The sequence below is a fragment of the Acomys russatus genome, chromosome 19 (assembly GCF_903995435.1).
Source record: "Acomys russatus chromosome 19, mAcoRus1.1, whole genome shotgun sequence".
NCBI lineage: Eukaryota > Metazoa > Chordata > Mammalia > Rodentia > Muridae > Acomys > Acomys russatus.
Window position 1 is genome coordinate 34,733,837 of NC_067155.1, and position 19,431 is coordinate 34,753,267.

A 19,431-nucleotide genomic window follows, 5' to 3' on the forward strand; every position below is an offset into this window, starting at 1 on the left:
GAGGCAGGAAGATTGTTGCCAGTTGGAGGCCAGTCTGAGCTATACATAAAGATTGTATATATTGATAAGTTTAAAGATTTATTTTTCTCTTAAGGTGGTTTTTTGTTTGTTTTTGCTAGGAAGAAAAAAAAACTTACATGCTTAACACCTACCAAATTACTTCTGTGAATGCATTGAGTCTACCCACAAATGCTCATGTGCTTTGGTCTTTTTATTTTTATTTTTCATTTTGAGACAGGGTCTCATATAGCCCAGGTTGGGCCCAAGCTCTGCAGTGAGGATGGCCTTGAACTCCTGAGCCTTGTGCCTCCACCTCCTGAGTGCCAGAATTCCAGGTGCGCACTGCCGTGCCTGGTTTAGTGTGTTCTGGAAACTTCCCAGACATTTGCTGGCTGCTGGACCCAAAAAGTCTGCTTGAGAATGTCCCCGGACCCCTAACCCACCAAGCGGGTGAGAGCTTTGATGCTCAGGTGCAGCTGTCAGTGCAGCCCACTCACCCTCCGCTGGTCCTGCAGTGACGTTGGCTTGGAGCTCCGGCCCATAGGCGATGGTCCGCGCCTGGACCCGGAAGAAATAGGTCACTCCCTTGGTGAGGTCCCGCACCTTCAGCCAGCGCTGCCAGTTCCCTTTTACATCCACGGTCACCACCTTGCTCACTCCTGGAACAGCCACAGAAGCACAGGAAAGAGAGGGCTGAACTTGGACAAGCAATTGAGCGCGCCTGATCTGTTGCAATAAGCGGGGAGACAGGCCCGGCAGCTCGCTGAAGGGGCATTGCTTACAATTAGGAGGACTTTAAATGGTGATGCCGGCCAATTTTCAGCCCAGATAAGTGTAATTAGGGTTTAAGCTTGATAAGCGACTCTGTCCAAGAAACCACCAAGCCTGTGACTGTCACAAGGGGGCCGGCTCTGGCCTCAGTGTGGGCGGCGGGCGAGGGCAGAAGTGCTCAGGAAGGGCTCCGGGCCCGCCCTCTTCCCACTCTCTCTCCAGCTACACAGAGTCCTGCCTCACTTGCAGAGGCTGGCTGTGCACCTCCTGATTTAGTCAGGAGGAAAGGCGGGGTGTGGAAAAGGCTGGATTCAGTTCAAAAATGGCCTTCCCCCAACGACGGGTCTGCACCTGACCCAGATGACACGTCATGTGTGACTTGCAAGCCTCCAGCAACTTTTAGGGACATCACCCACATAAGATGATATTGAATCCATGCCTCAGCTAAGGTGTTGACCCTTAGTTCACAGAATGAGGACCACCCAAGATGACATTTCTAAACAGAAAAATATGAACGAACCCATAATATTCCATTAAGAACTGTAGTTCCCTTATTCACGGATAAGTTCAGGACCCCTGGTATTTTCCCTCAGACTGAGGATATACGTATGTAGGTGCACAGAGGTACATCTACACACACACACACACACACACACACACACACACACACACAGGATTTTCCTATGGAACCAGAGTTAATCTATCCCTCCATGTTACATGGCTGGTGCTCTTCGTGTATTATTTTGCCTCATCTATTGAGCCCTTGTTAAGTAAGAGTAAGGTTGAGAGAGATATGACCATTGTGCAATAGCACTGACAGTCTATGTGATCACCAAGATGGCCAGAGTGACGAGTGAGACGGTAAGACACACTGCATGGATACAGTGAGAAAAAAAAAATCCAGTGGGTTCGTTGGGATGGTTGCCGAATGACTAAGGGGAGGGTAGTGCATACAGCATGGATATGCCGGGAAACTGTCTTATGATGGAGATGGCTCACGGGAGGGCAACCGGTAAAGCATGAATATGCTGAGCAACTGCTCTGATGACTGAGACAGCCACTGGGTGGCTAACGGGAGGGTAGCACATGCAGCCTTGATACTCGGGACAAAGACACAGTTCACATCTTGGTCGAGACGGAGGAAGACAGAGGGAGCATCAGTTGACGTGCTTGGACCGTGCACACTTTAAAACTTAACAAATGTTTATGACTTATAAATGTCCCCAATCTAATATTTTTGGATTGTGGTTGATTTCAGGCAAACCATACTGCAGAGAAAGAACCAGACGGTCACGAACATTGCTGTACAGTCAGTGACAACCACATAAACACAGTTTCTGAGAGGGCAAATGAGGTTCTTTGTGTCTTTAGGTTTGAAGACAAGGCAGCGTTTATTTTCCATGAACTCTCACTCATCTCTGCCGGATACAACCAGGATGACACGAGGAAGTAGTTTCTCTGTGTCTTCCAGGTCAGCAGACATGTGTGCTCGGGGCATTGAGAAGATCTGGGCATGGCGGATGGCCAGCACTGTCCCCCTTAGCCTGCCCTCAGTATGAAGGGAGCATAGTGAAGTCTCTCCTCTTTAATACCACATGGGCTTGTAGAGGAACGGGAGAGCCATCTTATTCAAAAGCGATCCATTGTTCCAAGCCATCAGAGCACAGAGTGGTAGTCCCCAAACCTCCAAAATGCTTCTTAGCTGGTTCATTACGTTCATATTATGGCTTTAATATACGTTAGTGCCAACTGAATGGTAGCCTTCTGTATTATTTCAGGGTGATTTAAGCAACTTCTGTTTGACTCTCCTTAGGGTAGGTGGGGGTCTGTAGGAAAATGTGGGCATTTCCGCCCAGACGAGAGCTGGACCCTAGCATTCATACACACGAATCAAGAGAGAGGCTACAAAGATGGATGACACAGGGTGACTGTCACTGCTGGGTCCTCAGATGTAAGGGTGTTCCACAGTGGCTCCTTCTGCAGTTAGAAACGCCCGTTCTCTCTGGAGCTGACGTAAACCCATTTAGGGACTTGGTACATTTGATCCTGCCAGGAGGAAGAGCCAGCCTGGCTTTCCCTCCATCTCATGTGTCAGGATTTTATTTATTTAGTCAATTTCAAAACCATGCCCTGCACTATGAAGCCTTGGGGCACAATCTCGCAGAACACTACAGCTTCAAACATATTTAAGAAACATAAAAATATCTCTGCCATAAAAGCAGAGTCCCCAAAACATGGCTCAGTGCTCAGATGGCTTTTAGTGGTCCTTGCAGCTCAGTGCTGTGGGTGGCATGGGGTTTGTGGGGGCGTAGCGCTGAGTCCCACAGTACTGCAGTTGTGTGGAACTGAAGTGTGTGGTGTTTGGGTAGCATAGTGCTCCCGGGAGTATGGCATGATGGCTGGTGCTCCCAGTGGGTAGGGTGCCACGCTGGTGCAACGCCCCCAGCAGGGTGCTCACTCCCAGTGTGCCAATGTCACTGGTCTTCCCAGTGGCTCGTTACTCCCAGGGAAGCAGTGCTCCAGTTTGGTGATATTTCAAGTGTACCCGTTCTCCCACTGTTGTGATGCTCCCACTGGTTAATGCTCCCAATGGTGTAGTGCTCCAGTGAGGTGCTTTTCCCAGTGGAGGGATTTCCCAGTCATGTGATGCTCTTGATGGGGGTGATGCTCTAGTGTGCTGGTCTTCCCAGTGGGGGTAACACTACTCTCAGTGGGATGATCTCAGTGATGCGAAGCTCTCAGTGGGGTGGTGCTCCAAGTGATGGTCCCTAGTGTAGAGATGCTACCGTGGGGTGATGCACCCAGTGGGGTGTTGATCCTAGTGGGTTGATGATCCCTAGCGAGGTGGTGCTCCCCATGGGTTAGTGCTCCTCGTGGCATCCAGCTGCATGCTTGCTTCCTCCATGGCTGACAGCAGCAGGCAAAACCCTCAGAGATGCATGAGGGCAGAGAAGAGGAAAGAAAAGCACTTCTTGTCTGCCACTCAGCAGCCAACAGCAGTTCTCTCAGAGGTTTGCAGTCCTCGGTCAGCAGATGAAGAACTGGGGAGGCCATAGCCCCAGGTAATGCTGGGTAAGACCATTGTTCTGTTTCCTCAGCTGATGACTTAAATTTCCTGTTTGAAGTACTAGAGATGGAACCAAGACCTTACATACCTAGGCAGGGGCTCTACCACTGAGCCACATTCCAGCCCCTCACTGGGGGATCCTAGGCAGGTGCTCTATCACTGAGCTATACCCCAGCCCCTCACTGGGGGATTCCAGGCAGGTGCTCTACCACTGAGCCACACCCCAGCCCCTCACTGGGGGATTCCAGGCAGGGGCTCTATCACTGAGGCACACCCCAGCCCCTCACTGGGGGATTCCAGGCAGGGGCTCTATCACTGAGGCACACCCCAGCCCCTCACTGGGGGATTCTAGGCAGGGGCTCTACCACTGAGCCACACCCCAGCCCCTCACTGGGGGATTCTAGGCAGGTGCTCTACCACTGAGCCACACCCCAGCCCCTCACTGGGGTATTCTAGGCAGGTGCTCTACCACTGAGCCACACCCCAGCTCCTCACTGGGGGATTCTAGGCAGGTGCTCTACCACTGAGCCACACCCCAGCCCCTCACTGGGGGATTCTAGGCAGGGGCTCTACTGCTGAGCCACACCCCAGCCCCTCACTGGGGGATTCTAGGCAGGTGCTCTACCACTGAGCCACACCCCAGCCCTCACTGGGGGATTCAAGGCAGGGGCTCTACCACTGAGCCACACCCCAGCCCTCTCACTCAGGGATTCTAGGCAGGGGCTCTACCACTGAGCCACACCCCAGCCCTCTCACTCAGGGATTCTAGGCAGATGATCTACCATTGGACCACACACCTAACACCACACTGGGAGATTCTAGGCTCTACCACCTGATCCCTTTTTTTACTTTTTGTTTTGAGACAGTGTCTCAGAAAGTTGACCAGGGTGGCCTTCAACACTCTGAAGTCCAGTCCAGCCTCAAACTTGCATGCACTCCTGCTTCAGCCCCCCTGAGCGGCTTCACCAGCCGCAGCTTCCCTGGCTTTCTGAGGTTGACTGTCTCCCTGGGGAGTCAAGGAGATAAACTGGAAGCTCAGTGAGCAGCACGGGTCCCAGGAACAACTGTGTTTCTATGATGCACCCAGTCGCCCCCCACACCTGTCTGTAACCCCTTCCACAGCCCAGTGGCCAAAAAAAAGAAAAAAGAAAAAAGAAAAAGAAAAAGAAAAAGAAAAAGAAAAAAACTTCTGCTGGTACCTGAAGCAGGGAAATCACTGAAACATCTAGTCTGGGTCACATTACGGATTCTAGGCTAACCTGTAATATATATATGTAAAGATTCTATCAAAACCAAACCTCCACCATCCACCCTGGGCCTTGCTCTTTGTAGCCAGCCTATGCTGCGCTGACCTAACTGATGCTGGCTCAGGTCTATGCCTGCATCACACAGAAAGGTGAGGCTGGAATGGATGAAGTAGGGTTCTGTTGCCTCCTTCGCCTGCTGTTAATCAAGACCAGGCCTGCTAAGGTGTGTGTGTGTGTGTGTATGTGTGTGTGTGTATGCATGTGTGTTGGTGTCTGTGTGTGCATGTGCACATGTGTGTGCATGAGTGCATGCATTGCATGTATGTGTTTGTGTACGGGTGCATGCATGTATATGTGTGTGTGCATGAGTGCATGCACTGTGTGTATGTGTGTGTGCATGCATTGTGTGTATGTGTGTGTGCATGCATTGTGTGTATGTGTGTGCGCATTTGCATGTGTGTGTGCGTGCATGTGGGTATATGAGTGGGTATGTGTCTCTGTGTGTGCATGCATGTGTGTGCACATCTGTCTGTGTGTGTGCATGTGTGTATGTGTGCGTGCATGAGTGTGGATATGTCTTTATGTGTGAGTATGTGTATGTATGTATGTATGTGTGTGTGTGTATGTGACTGTGTGTGTCTGTGTCTGATGGGAGGAAGGTCTCTAGTGTGTCCTGTGTTCAGACATCTGTTGCTCTCTGCTTGCCTCATGATGACTGGGCTTCCACTGGCCTTCTGAATCATAGAGCCACAATCAGAGTAAGCTGCTGAGGGGCTTGGGCACACGAGGCCTGAGTGGTGAGACCATGTTCATGACCACCTCACTCTTGCAGCGCCGATCAAGAGTCCTGTGGCTCAGCTGCTGCTGCTGCTGCCTACAGGCAACTCTGGCTGGGCTGAGGCTCTGGCCACCAACATGCTGGGAGGTTGAGCCTGGGATCAACAATGACAGACACACAGGAGGAGGTAAGGATGTACCAAGGTGTGTGAATGGTCCAAATCCAGGGCTACAGAGTGAGTATGAGGCTAGCCTGGGCTACAGAGTGAGGGTGAGGCTAACCTGAGCTTCAGAGTGAGTGTGGGGCTAGCCTGGGCTACAGAGTGAGTGTGAGGCTAGCCTGGGCTACAGAGTGAGTGTGAGGCTAGCCTGGGTTACAGAGTGAATATGAGGCTAGCCTGGGCTGTATAGTAAATCCAGAGTCAGAACAAACACAAAAGCAAGGATCTGGGTGTCTGGATAACTTGCCCTTGAATTGTGTGCTGAGGCTGTCCCTGACCTGTAGAGCCAACAAGGGGCCACAGAGTTACCATCCTGTCCTCCTATCCTCATCCCCAGCCCAGCACAGACACTGCCAATGGCAGAAACATTTGTGAAGAAGGAGCCAGACCTCACAACGCACAGAGTGGCGGTGGCAGTGACAGAACATCCTGTCACTTACGAAAAGAGGCGAAAATGGGTGCAACTGAAGTGATTCCACCAGCTGTCACTTGAGGAGTGACAAGCACACACCCGGCTGTGCAGCCAGCAGTCTGTCTGGAATATGAAATAACGAATCACCCGGCACTCTGTCTCCAGCGCTCACCTTCGCATGGGCTGTCAGAAACACAAGCTCTCCAGTTCTTTCCCAATCATATGCTTCAAGCTCTGCAAGTGCACTGGACTGCCTGGGTTCAAGTCTCCCCCTCAACCTCCCCCCATGCCCTGTCAGTCTAAAAGGCCAGCGGGGAGGGCTCATGGGAACTGCGAGGTGGCCCAACATATAAAGGCACTTGCTGCTAAGCCTGGTGACCTCAGTTTGGTCCCTGGGACCCGCATGGTGGAAGGTGAGAACTGATTCCTACAAGCTGTCTTCTGTTTTTCACACTTGTGCCACACGGCATATGCATGCACACACACATTCACATTTAAAATTCAATTTTTAAAAAGATGGGCTCTAAGCTCAGCTTCTTTGTGTGTGTGGGTCCACGTGTGGTGGGAGAGGCGATTGTGTATGTGTGTTCATGTGTGTGTCAGGGCCACAAGTCAATCTTGGGTATCTTTATCTGGTGTTGCCCACCATGATTTTTGATACAGTACCTCCTACAGGTACTGAGGCTTTCTGAGTAGGTTTGGCTGGTGGGCCAGTGAGTCCCAGAGATTCCCCTGTCTCTGCCCCCTTCCTCTCACCCCCCCCCAACTGGTGGGGTTATAAATAAGTGTTACCACACTCATCTTTTTATGTGGATGCTAGGAATCGAACTCAGAGCCTCATGCTTGCAAGGCAAGTCCTTTACTGGCTGAGCTCTCTCTGGATTCCTAAACTCAGTTTCTTTGCAAAATGTACACTGAGGCTACAGGTCAGCTCAGCATGCGGCTGTCACAAGGACACGGATGCAGGGACGATGGATGGCAGGTGAGCAGCACTGTGTGGGGCACACAGTAAGTGCTCAGTGAACACTGCCCACCACTGAGATGATGCCTGATGGGATCACATATCCAGGGAGTGACCTTGACAATACATATTATCCTGAAAGATGAACAACACTGGGGGTCCAGAGGCATGGGGCCAGCTGGGGGGGAGGGGCAGAGAGGGGCCAGCTGGGGGGGAGGGGCAGAGAGGGGCCAGCTGGGGTGGGGGGAGGGGCAGGGAGGGGCCAGCTGGGGTGGGGGGAAGGGCAGGGAGGGACCAGCTGGGGTGGGGGGTAGGGAGGGGCCAGCTGGGGTAGGGGGAAGGGGGAGGGAGGGGCCAGCTGGGGTGGGGGGGTAGGGAGGGGTCAGCTGGGGTGGGGGGGTAGGGAGGCACCATGGAAGCCAGAACTGTCTGGGGGAAGTGCAGGGAAGTGGAAGCACAAAGGAGCACAAGCTGCACGTTGCACAGATCCCACTAAGGAACGACAGACAGTCTGGAGACAGCCTTTGAGTGAGCTAAGGGCAGTGGCTTTGTGCTCCCAGGGCGTGTGCCACAGAGTTGTTGGAGATTCAGGCAGCCATTAACACAGGACACAGGGCGCAGGGCCTGGAGGAGTCAGTTGAGGGCGAACGAGATGATCAAGCTAGCTTTGATTACGAAGGGCACATGGGTCAATTAGAGCTGCGATTCTGGCAGTCACTTCTCATCTGAATGGCCCCAGTTGGGTGCTGTCCTTGAAAAGATGTTTTCGAGGTGTGTGTGGTCTTTGGAAAGTCTCCCATCACCTCTCTGCTGACTGAACAAGAGCAATAGATGTATCTACTGGAAATCTGTCCTGGGATCTTGAAGGTAGCTCTGTGCAAGCCACCTGTTCCTGGACAGACTGCCACTCAACAGGACCAGTCTCTGTCCTCTCTCCACCGCCACCTCTGGGGCCATTTTGGATTCTTAGAACACCACCCACAGATCATCTCCTCTGCTGTGCATGAAGCTCATCGATAGGCCCGGACACCCTTGGCTTTTCCTTTCTCTCATTTTCGCAGCTCTGATTTGGGACGTGGCTTGGAATTGATGGCGCAGAAGCCCCAGGCCATAGTTTATGGTGCGCATTCTGTCTTTCTTAGAGTCTCATAAAATAACAGCAAATCTTCTTGTCAAAGGCATCGGAGACTCGATTGGATAAAATCGAGGGTTTGGAACGTTCCCTTTCAAATCAACTCCCCGCTCCACACGACTGCTTATTTCACAAGGACACTCTGACCACAGCTTTAAACGAAGAGCCGTTATTATGTGGCCGGCTGCTTATGGACCGCTTCCTCCTAGGTGTTAAGTAATCTCTAAGCTTTACCATCTTATCTGTGTGCATGCATGCTCAGGAGAGGACAGATCTGACCCTGGGCCATCATGCAGAGATGGCCGGACCTGTCTCCCAGCATGCAGTGCGGTGAGGAAAAAAGGCCACAGAGCCCTCAGTGGACAAGCGGATAAAAGACACAACCACACACAGAATTAAAAGACCACCCAGAGGCAGGGGTGACAATCAGGTGTGTGATTGTTCCAAGGACAATCAGCTCCTCTGAAACCACATCCTTAGCCTGACGCTTCCTGCTGTCCCACCATATTATATTGCGCCCCTGCCCCAAATCCTCTAGGCAGAATGCTAGTCAGAAGTGCCACCACTGTCTTCCCTCGGTTACTCTGCGTGTGTGTGAGTGTGTGTGTGTGTGTATGTGTGTGTGTGTGTGTGTGTGTGTGGTTGTGTCCCTGGATCTGCTTTCCTAAAGCCATCTGCACTCTATCTTGTGACTCATCTTTTACTGCTCTGCGAGTACATTCTTGGGGGGAGCAACGACCCACTTTTTAACCTGTGGTATTCAGACTGAGGTGCTTATCAGCGAGCTCCAAAGTCTCTCACTGTTTACCTGGGACCCATCGGTTCGGCTAGCCAGCTGGTCAGAAAGCCCCAGGCCTGTCTCCAGCTTCCCAGCAGTGCGGTTGGGCATCACCACACCTAGTTTTACATGTGTTCTGAGGGCTCCGTTCTGGCCCTTGGGCTCACACTACACGTACTAGGAGATGAACCGTCACCCTGGCTCCTTGGTCCTGATCCCACCTTCCCAGCATCTTGAAGGCTCGAGTAGGGTGGCTCTTGCTCTGTAGACCCTGGAGTAGCCCACAGTGCCCCACTCCCCTAGGCCTTACCTTGCACAGGTGCTAAAGGCTCATACACCACTCGATAGCCCTGGAGGACGCCGTTGGCAGCTGATGGCTCCCCCCAGGACACGTTGAGCGTGGTGGAGGTTATTTCTGAGAATGCCAAGAAGCTGGGGGGTCCGGGAGCTTGGGAAACAGAGCACAGGGTGCAGAATGAAGACCGGCACTTTTTAAAAATGTCTTTTTTAAAAAATATTTTTATTTAAATTTTAAATTTATGTGCATTGGTGTGAGGGTGTCAGATCTTGGAGTTACAGACAGTTGTGAGCTGCCATGTGGGTGCTGGGAATTGAACCCGGGACCTTAGGAAGAGCAGACGGTGCTCTTAACCACTGAGCCATCTCTCCAGCCCCAAGACTGGGACTTTTATGGAAAACCCAGCCACGGCCAGACCTCCCTGCAGTACGAGCCATGCTACTAGGTGTTATGCAACAGTGCAAAAGTGTAAATGGTGCAAAAAGAAAGGACGATGCCCTGAACGGCTCCCTGGTTCTTAGGATCAACAGGACGCGTCTGCCCTCCAGGAGGCCGTAGGTGGCCCTTAGCTGGACAGCCGTGTCAGCACGGGTGGCGTTGTGATGTGGATTGGAAATGCCCCCACAGGGTCTCATGTTTGGACCCTCAGTCCCAGCAGATGGCGCTGTTTGGGAAGCTTGCGGAACCTTTAGGAACTGGAGGGAGCAAGTCACTGGGGTCCGACCTTGAGGCTTTAGCCTGGCCCTACTTCCTGTTCACTTCTGCTTCCTGACTGCTGATACAAAGTGACCAGGGCCTCAACTTCATGCTCCTGCCAGCATGTGTTCTCCACAGTGAGAGAATTTATCCTAGGAAGCGTGAGTCAGAACATTCCCTCTCTGCCCTGTCGTCCTGAAGCCGTTTTTTGTTGGGGTGTTTTATCACAGCAAGGGGAAATGTAAATTAGCCTGTGAGGGGGAGGCGGGCCATTTGAGTGGCAGCTGCTGAGCTAGGTACAGACTAGGGATCTTGGCAGGGAGGGGTGGGGGTAGCCTGGGTCTGTAGGGGAGGGGGGCTAGCCTGGGTCCAGATTTGGGCCCTGACCTCTGTGCTCAAGGAACTCAACTCCTAGAGACCTAGATATGCACGGGCAGCTAAGAGAAAGTACTAGAAGGAACTCTGAGATTCAGGAAGGAGAGCAAGCTGCAGACACTGGCCCTTCTTCTGTCAGTGAATTTGAAGGCTTACGGAAAAAAAATACACAGCTCCAACCTAGCCAAGACAGCCTTAGAAGCACACAGGCCCCGGGGACTAAGGAGTTATCCTGTCCTCCCTCTCCAAATTCCAAGTGCTCCCCACCTCTCTCCCCTTCCTCCTCCTCCTTCTCCTCTTCCTCCTCCTTCTTCTCTCTCTTTTTTTTAAAACAGGGTCTCCTGTATCTCAGGCTGGCTCCAAGCTGAGCACATAGCTAAGGACGCCTTTGAACTCCATCTCCTCCTATCTCTATCTCCCTGGTTCTTGGGCTAAAAACATAGGCCACAATGCCTATCTAGATTCTGGGGTGCTGGGGTGGAACCCGGAGCCTCATGTAAGCACTCGCTGTAGCGCCAGCTCTTGAGCAACCCACTGGATGCCGACACAGGACTGGGCAGGGCGACCTACCGGCTTGATGTGTGCGTCCCTGCCGGGGCTCACTCTTGGGGCCATCGCCCGCAGCATTGAAGGCTGAGATGCTAACCAGGTACTTGGTGTGGCTGGTGAGGTTCTTGATCTTCACCACAGGCTCGGGGAGGAAGAGGACCTTCATTTTCTCCGTCTCGTTGCGGCTGTCTGCCTCCCAGTAGTAAATCTGTTGGGCAGAGCACAGGGTAGGGTTGGACTGTGGTAGAGAGTGGTCCTCGGCTAGTATGATGAATGAAGCCCTGGAGTTCTGGTGTGTTGGTCAATGGCCAGGGATTCTGACCTGTGGTCTAGACTTTGAGCATCACTTATCTATGGATAGGCCAAGCCCCAGAGTCTCACCCACACGTCTCCACATGTTGTTCAAAGCCAACATGTAAACATTCCATCAACGTAGCAGAAAACACCTTGGGAATGAAAATGTCAAGACATGACAGGAAGGAGACAGGGGATGGTGTCTCAGTCACTGTTAGCTGCACAAACATGAGGACATGAGTTCAATCCCCAGAACCCAATGTTTAAAAAAAATAGTCAGGTATGGGGGTACATGCTTTAAATCCCAGCTCAGGGGAGACGGAGACAGAGATGGGTGGGCCCCTGTGGCTCAGCCTAGCTTACAGGCCAGCAAGGCAGTTTATCTCAAAACACAAGGTAGAGGGCTGGAGAGATAGCTCAGCAATTAAAAGACCCTTCCAGAAGATCTGCGGTCAGATCCCAGCACCCCTATCTGGCAGCTCACAACTGCTGCAGGAGTTCTGGTGCCCTCTTCTGGTCTCCACGTGCACCTGCACTCATGTGTACATACCTAGACACAATTTAAGAATACATTTTTTCAAAGGTTGAGGGAACCTGAGAAGCAGCAGCTAGGTTATGGCCTGGCTTCCAAACACACACACACACACACACACACACACACACACAGAGTCCTAAGCTAGACCACCTTGCCTCCCTTAGGTACCATTTCTTCTCATTTAGCTTTTATATGCTTATGGGTAGATCTGAGGTCCAAACACAATGCACTTCCCTGAACAGCTGTCTGGCAAGCAGTGCCCTCAGCTTGTGCCAGCTGGGCTGCCCAAAGACAACACTGGCTGGAAGATCCCGCTTGGCTCTGTGTACATAAGCCTGTGCCAGGCCACAAGAGCAGTGTGTCCTCTATGACAGCAGGGCAGACGCTGCAGGAGGCAGCTGGGGCGTGCAGGCTCACGGGTCATCCCTGTGCTGGAGCTTGTTGGATGGGTGAGCATGCTGATTTCCCCCCACAAGCCCTGGCTACAGGTCTGATGGCAGAGCTGACTGGGGGAAAGCCTCAGCTCAGACAGGCCATGCTAACTTGTGATCGATATCCAAGTTCAATGTCTCTATCATTAGGGAAATGAGAAAACATATTTTTGGATGTGCATAAATAGTGCCCTGCCTCGGCAGCTCACGGGACTGGCTGTGACCTCATTCGTCTTCGTAAGAGCCGTGCCGGCAGGGAGATATTCATTTTCATAACACACCTACCAAAATCATTTTCAAATGGACATTTAATTGGGCCGATATTCATCAGGACAGCACGGCTCGGAGATTGGGATAACTGATCAAGTCGGGCTCATGGAGGCCAGACCAGGAAATTACTTCTGGAAGAATGCAGATACAGGATGGGCTGTCTCCTCCAGGGAGGTCTGGGCAATGCCCTTAGCAGGGGAGAGAGCAGGCGGGAGGGCGGCAGGGGGTAGGCTGCTGGCTGGCAAGGTGAGCAGTGTTTCTTCCTTCCATCTCGGGATTGTTTGGCTAATGGAGTCTCCGTGGCTTTGTAGTGAACTGATCCCCAAGTGAGGCTCCCAGAAGTCACAGCATGTGGGGACTTGTTACAGATACAGTTCCCTGGACTGCGGATGTGGATCTGGCTCAGCTGTGCAGGTCTGAGGGCCTGAGTGCTATGCCAGCCCATGTTAAACACAAACAGACAAGCCAGTCACAGTAGTGTCTGCGTATAACTCCAGTGCTGGGAAGACAGAGACATGGAATCCCTGGGGCTTGGTGGTCGGCTAGTCTAATCAAACTGGTGAGTTCCTGAAGAAGGAGAAACCATGTCTCTGCCCCACCCCACCCCACCCCTACCCTACCCCCACGCCCTAAAAAGACAAAATAAATGTTGACTGCTTGAGGCCTGAAGAGCACTATAGTCAAAGTGACCTTCTGGACACACACACACACACACACTACACAACATACTACATACACAGAGATACCACACACACACACACACACACATACACCACACACAAATTACACACACACAGATACCACACAGATATACACAGCACATATAACACACACACATCTCACACACAGACACACCACACATACCCACACACCATATACCACACAAACAGACACCATGCACACACATACACCACACACACACACACACACACACACTACACATACACCTCTCACAGACACACCACACACACATCTCTCACACACAGACACACCACACACACCTACATACTACATACCACACACAGAGACACACACTACACACACCACACACATACACATGCATACATACCACAGAAACACACATACATATACACCAAACAGTCACACACACGCACACACACACACCACACAGACATATATAACACACACACCACACACACACACTCACACGCACACACACCACAAGACACACACCACATACCACTCACACACACTACACACACCACACACACACACACACACACACACACACACACCTCTCACAGACACACCACACACACATCTCTCACACACAGACACACCACACACACCTACATACTACATACCACACACAGAGACACACACTACACACACCACACACATACACATGCATACATACCACAGAAACACACATACATATACACCAAACATTCACACACACGCACACACACACACCACACAGACATATATAACACACACACCACACACACACACTCACACGCACACACACCACAAGACACACACCACATACCACTCACACACACTACACACACCACACACACACACACACACACACACGCACACACACACGCACACACACACACACACACACACAGAGGTTCTCTGGCTGTACCCCACACCTATGGAAATGGGAGATTCCCTCCCTGTACATGGACAGTGTTGGGATTTGGAACCACCTTTGTGAGTGACAGCCCACTCCTGTTACAATCATCAAGTGCTCTGGTGTCTGTGAGGTGGGCACAGGAAGAGGTCGGGTGCCTCGGTGGGTGGCCCTGAGTACCTTTGGAGGAGCCAAGTATGCTTCGTGTTGGGCACGCAGCAGCCACACGGGCAGTCACTTCCTGCGTGGCTTCTATCCAAGCACCTTTAAACTCAAGCACTGTTCTCACCAAGCCTGCTCACAGGGCCCGGGGCCTGCTTCGATGCTGTGCATCTGCTGCTGCTGCTGGGGGGGACACAGCAGCCCCTGCGGTGCGGCCAGGGTGCAGCCAGAGCCTTCGGGGCCCTGGGCACACAGCGAGCGGGAAGGAAGAGGGCAGCCGCATGTGAGAACAGCCACACGTGAGGACTTGCCTTGTAGCCCTGGATGTTCCCGTTCTGACTCTCTGGGGGTGGTGGGTCCCATGTGATTTCCAGCTGGCTGGCCGTGAGTGGGATCACCTGGACGTTCTGTGGGGCCATCGCTGGAGCTGAGGACAGAGAGAAACAAGAGAGTAACTGGGATGGCCTTTGTAAGCTGGCTGAGACAAACCCACGTCGCCAGGGCTCATTATGGGATGCACGACTGTGGTGGACATCGTAGGAAATGTGGCCTAGACACTGCCGAAGTTTGGGAGGCCTTGGGTGTAATGCATCCCAGGCTTCCGGCTCCATGTCCTATGCAATTCTTAGTCCTTTTATGCCAAAGAAGGCTACAAGCCCTCCCACAGGCACCTTCTTAGAAATGCACAAAACAAACTATATAGAGTTACAAAGAACACTGATTCGGCTGAGATACAGCTAGCAAGAGTGCTGAAAGACAAACGCTATCTAGAAACCCACATGACACGTGAGGACTGAGAGATCACCCACAGAGAGGTCAGCAAGGAAACAGGGAGACACGGAGGCCGACTGGATGCCCCAGAAGCACGTGGGGCGTGGCAGAGACCCACGAGGCTTTGTGCATGGAGGGAGCCACGGGTACCAAGACATCCCTGGCTCGGGGCAAGAATGCTAACTTCCAACGGAAGAAGAAGAGGAGGAATATGACAGCTGCTTTGCCACTGCAGGTTCAGGTGCCTCTACTATGACGCCTGCTTCCAGAAAACTCTATCTAGAGACAAAGCTGCCTGTCAACATGCGTGGGGATTCTGGGGCCTGGAAACATGGCTGCCTGTGTTTCCAAGACAAACTCGCAACTGCAAGTTTTGAATGTGAGTCTCTTCCTCTCCTTCCCTCCCACCAGAGCACAAGCACAAGCAAAAGCAAAAGATGAGGTAACTGGAGGGGACCAGAGGGGCAGTGGGCTCCCATTCTGTCCCTCACAGCCATTAGGGAGTGAGGAGCAGAGGCGTGGAGAGCAGTTGCCACACTGCACTTCATCTTCTTTCTATCAGTCGCCTGTGGCTCTGAATCCCACACGGGGCACTTTCCCATGGAAGGCTGTTTGGTGCCTCTCAGAAGACAGTCCTGTCTCCCACTTGAGTGCTCCTCCTAGAAAATCTGGTGCCCGGTTGAACCCTAAGGTTGTCTTAGGGGCCTACCCCCTGGGGGGCAGAGGCTAGCCCAGCCTCACTTCACCTCCTGCAGTCTCAGATTGTGGGTCCAAGAGCACTGGCCACCCTTTCTCACGTTGTGTGTGTGCATGCCCATGCCTGCGCATGCATGTGTATGGTTTGTATATGTTCATGTGTGTGTGTGTGTGTGTGTGTGTATACATACACACACGTGTGCCTATGCCTGTGCACGTGCACATGGAATCCAGAGGCCGATTCCCAGTGTCTTTCATGATCGTACCTTCCACCTTATTTTTTTTTGAGGCAGGGTCTCTCACTGAACCTGGGACTGAGCGATTGACTGACTAAGCTAGCCAGCCAATGAGCTCTAGGGAATTCACTGGTCTCCTCCCACCTCTATCTCTGGGAACATAGAGGCTTTCGCATAGGTGTTGGGGGACCCAAACTCAGGTCCTCAAGCTGTGTGCTGTGGTGTGTGTGTGTGTGTGTGTGTGTGTGTGTGTGTGTGTGTGTGTGTAGTACCTTAGCGCCTGAGCCATCTCAGACCCTCTGGCTGCCTCTTGATTTGAGTCGGCCTAGAGGCCATCAATGGAGCCATCACTGCCTAAAGAGATTCTTCTGGCATGGGGCTCTTTTGGAGAGATAAGACGACGACCTCGTGAGCAGTAGGTCACCCCTTGCTTGCAGCTCCCTCCCTGAATCGGCTCTCTGCCCCCGCTCCCCGGACCCATAAAGAATAAAATAGTAATTAACACCCGCTCAGCCTGACACGACTATTTATTTTGTTCTAACTGTGTGCTTCTGTATTATCGCTGCCCACCCTGCCGCTAATGGAAATGTTAATAGCCCACACCAGGTTGTTGTGACAGATGCTGGGCCTCATTATCAGAAATTCTTATTTACCGCTCCATTAAACAACAGAATCACACAAAAAAACAATTCAATCAAAAACTAACTGGAGGAATTTTAACAGCCGCATTAATAATCCAAAACATAAATAAAGTTAATGTCTTCTGCATGTTTGCCGTCGGCAACTCGATCACAAAATTACTGTCGTACAATTAAAATCATGAGAGGCGGAATTGAACATGGCTGCTGCTCTGGTAGGCCGGTGCACAGATCCTGTCTCGGCACCCCCGACGACGTTGGCTTTCCGTAGAGTTGGCGAAAAGCAAAGCCAGGGCAGCCCTGGCCGTGAGAGTCCATCTGGAGCAGGTGGCTGGGCGAGCCATATACTCCGGGCGGGATCTCTAACACTCAGGGTCTCAGGGTTCCTATGTTTCTTGGTTGGATGAGACTCCCAGATGAGACACGCCTGTGTCAGCTGCACTGCAGCCTGGTGTCTTATGCCACAACGGTGCTGCAGGTAACAGGAGATTGTTGGCACATAGAGGGAGGAAGTAGATGCCAACATGGTACAGTCTATGATTCAACACTTTTTTTTTTGTTTTGTTTTTTGTTTTTTTTTTTTTTTTTTTTTTTTTTTTTGTTTTTTATTTTTGGTTTCTGAGAGCTTCAGGGCTTCCAGCCTGCCTGGAGAATTTAGCCTGCACTTCTCCTTCCAGAATGTAAGCCTCACCTGAGGAAAGTGTGTGCAGATGGGACGCCGATCGAGCCACAGGATTGCCTTTTTCTGACTGTTCTCCAATCTTGACATTCATAGCATAAGATATACACAAGCATTAGCCTCTGTGTGTGTGTGTGTGTGTGTGTGTGTGTGTGTGCACGTGTGCGCGTGCGCGCGCGTGTGCACGCATGTGTGCATATGGTCATGTGGGTGTAAAAGGCAGAGAGAGGTCAGATCTCGTTGTCAGTTTCTCTCCACCCCCCCCCCTTTTTTTGAGACTGGGTCTCTGTGGTAGTTTGAAAATAAATGGCTCCCATAGGCTCAGGGGGTGGGGAGGGGAGGGTGGGGCTATTGGGAGGTGTGGCCACGTTAAAGTAGGTGTGGCTTTCTTGGAGGAAGTGTGCCGCTGGGGGCCGGCTTTGGGGTCTAAGATGCTCAAGCCAGTCCAGTGGCTCAAGATCTCTTCCTGCTGCCTGCTAAGCCAACGTAGAACTTTCAGCCGGCCAAGTCTGCCTGCATGCGGCCATGCTCCCCGCCATGATGGTAAAGGACTAAACCTCTCACACTGTAAGCCAGCCCCAGTTAAACGCTTTCCTGTGTGAGAGTTGCCGTGGTCACGGTGTCTCTACACAGCAACGGAAGCCTTAGACGGCTTCTCGCTGGACCAGGAGCAGCGAGCTTTGGGCATCTTCCTAGCACCAGCCTCTCTAGTGCTGAGGTCACAGTTATGCCTTATAGCACCCGAATTTTATGTGGGTGCTGGGGACAGAACTCAGGCCCTCTTGTTTTCATGGCAGGCATTTTACTGACTGAGCCATCTCTGCAGCCCCTGACATATTTTTTTTTTAATGCATGAAATTGTTTTCTTAAAGCATTTTGAGCAGCCGTTTTCTTTTCCAGCGTCTGCTCATTAGATGCCCACAAGCAGCATCACAAGCAGTATAGGAAGGTCATGGTCATGGTTGAGGTTGCCTTTGCGTGTCTCGGCAGCAGCTATCAACACTGGCATTGATTGGCAGAATCACTCCTTTTCACCTTTGACAGGACGCTACATGGCCTCAGAGACACATCTCCTCAAGCTATTGATTTAAAAAAAAGGGGGGGGGGACCCAGAAACTTCTGGAGCACTCTGACAGCCTTAGTAAAATTCTACATTTCTAGAAATTTCAGTCAGCCATTCTGTTTTTCTCATTCAGCCTTCGGAGAAGGCTTACCACCTCCAGGTGGCTATCAGCTGAAGTTAGACCAGGGACCAGCCATCAGGCCTGGGGAGATGGCTCAGTCAGTTAAGTGCACATGTGTGATGATCTGAGTTTGATTAAAAAAATAACCCACATTTAAAAAATTCAGCCAGGTATAGTGGCACACACTTTTAATCCCAGCACTTGGGAGGCAGAGACAGGTGGAACTCTGAGTTAGAGACCAGCCTGGGTTACAAGACAGCCAGGGCTATACAGGGAAACCGGGTTTTGGAAAAAACAAACAACAAACAAACAAACAAACAAACAACAAACAAACAAAAAAACCCAAAACAATAACGGCAAAAGCAACAACAACAAAAATCGGGGCCAGGCATAGTGGAGCGTGCTTGAAACCCCAGTGCTGGGGAGGCAGAGACAGAAGGACCCCTTGGGCTCACCAACCAGCCTGACTGAATTTCTAAGTTCGAGGTAAAAAGTGAGAGACTCTGTCTACAACCCAAGGCGCAGGGAGATGGACATCTGACATCTGAGCTGACTACTATTCACGCACACTCACAAATGTGCATGTGCACTTGCAATGTACTTGAACACACAAGAACATATGTGTATGCACACACGCAAACACACATACAT

General features: G+C 51.6%; 1 protein-coding gene across 1 annotated transcript in view; it reads right to left on the reverse strand.

The window, feature by feature from the left end:
- Positions 1 to 19,431, reverse strand: part of Sdk1 (sidekick cell adhesion molecule 1) — a 952,579-nt gene that overhangs the window by 36,619 nt on the left and 896,529 nt on the right. Inside the window, exons 36-39 of the mRNA XM_051161155.1 lie at positions 14,888 to 15,003; positions 11,306 to 11,492; positions 9,677 to 9,814; positions 498 to 659 (exon numbers count right to left, since the gene is read on the reverse strand). Of these exons, the coding sequence (XP_051017112.1) occupies positions 498 to 659; positions 9,677 to 9,814; positions 11,306 to 11,492; positions 14,888 to 15,003 (603 nt within the window). The remainder of the gene's footprint in view (positions 1 to 497; positions 660 to 9,676; positions 9,815 to 11,305; positions 11,493 to 14,887; positions 15,004 to 19,431) is intronic.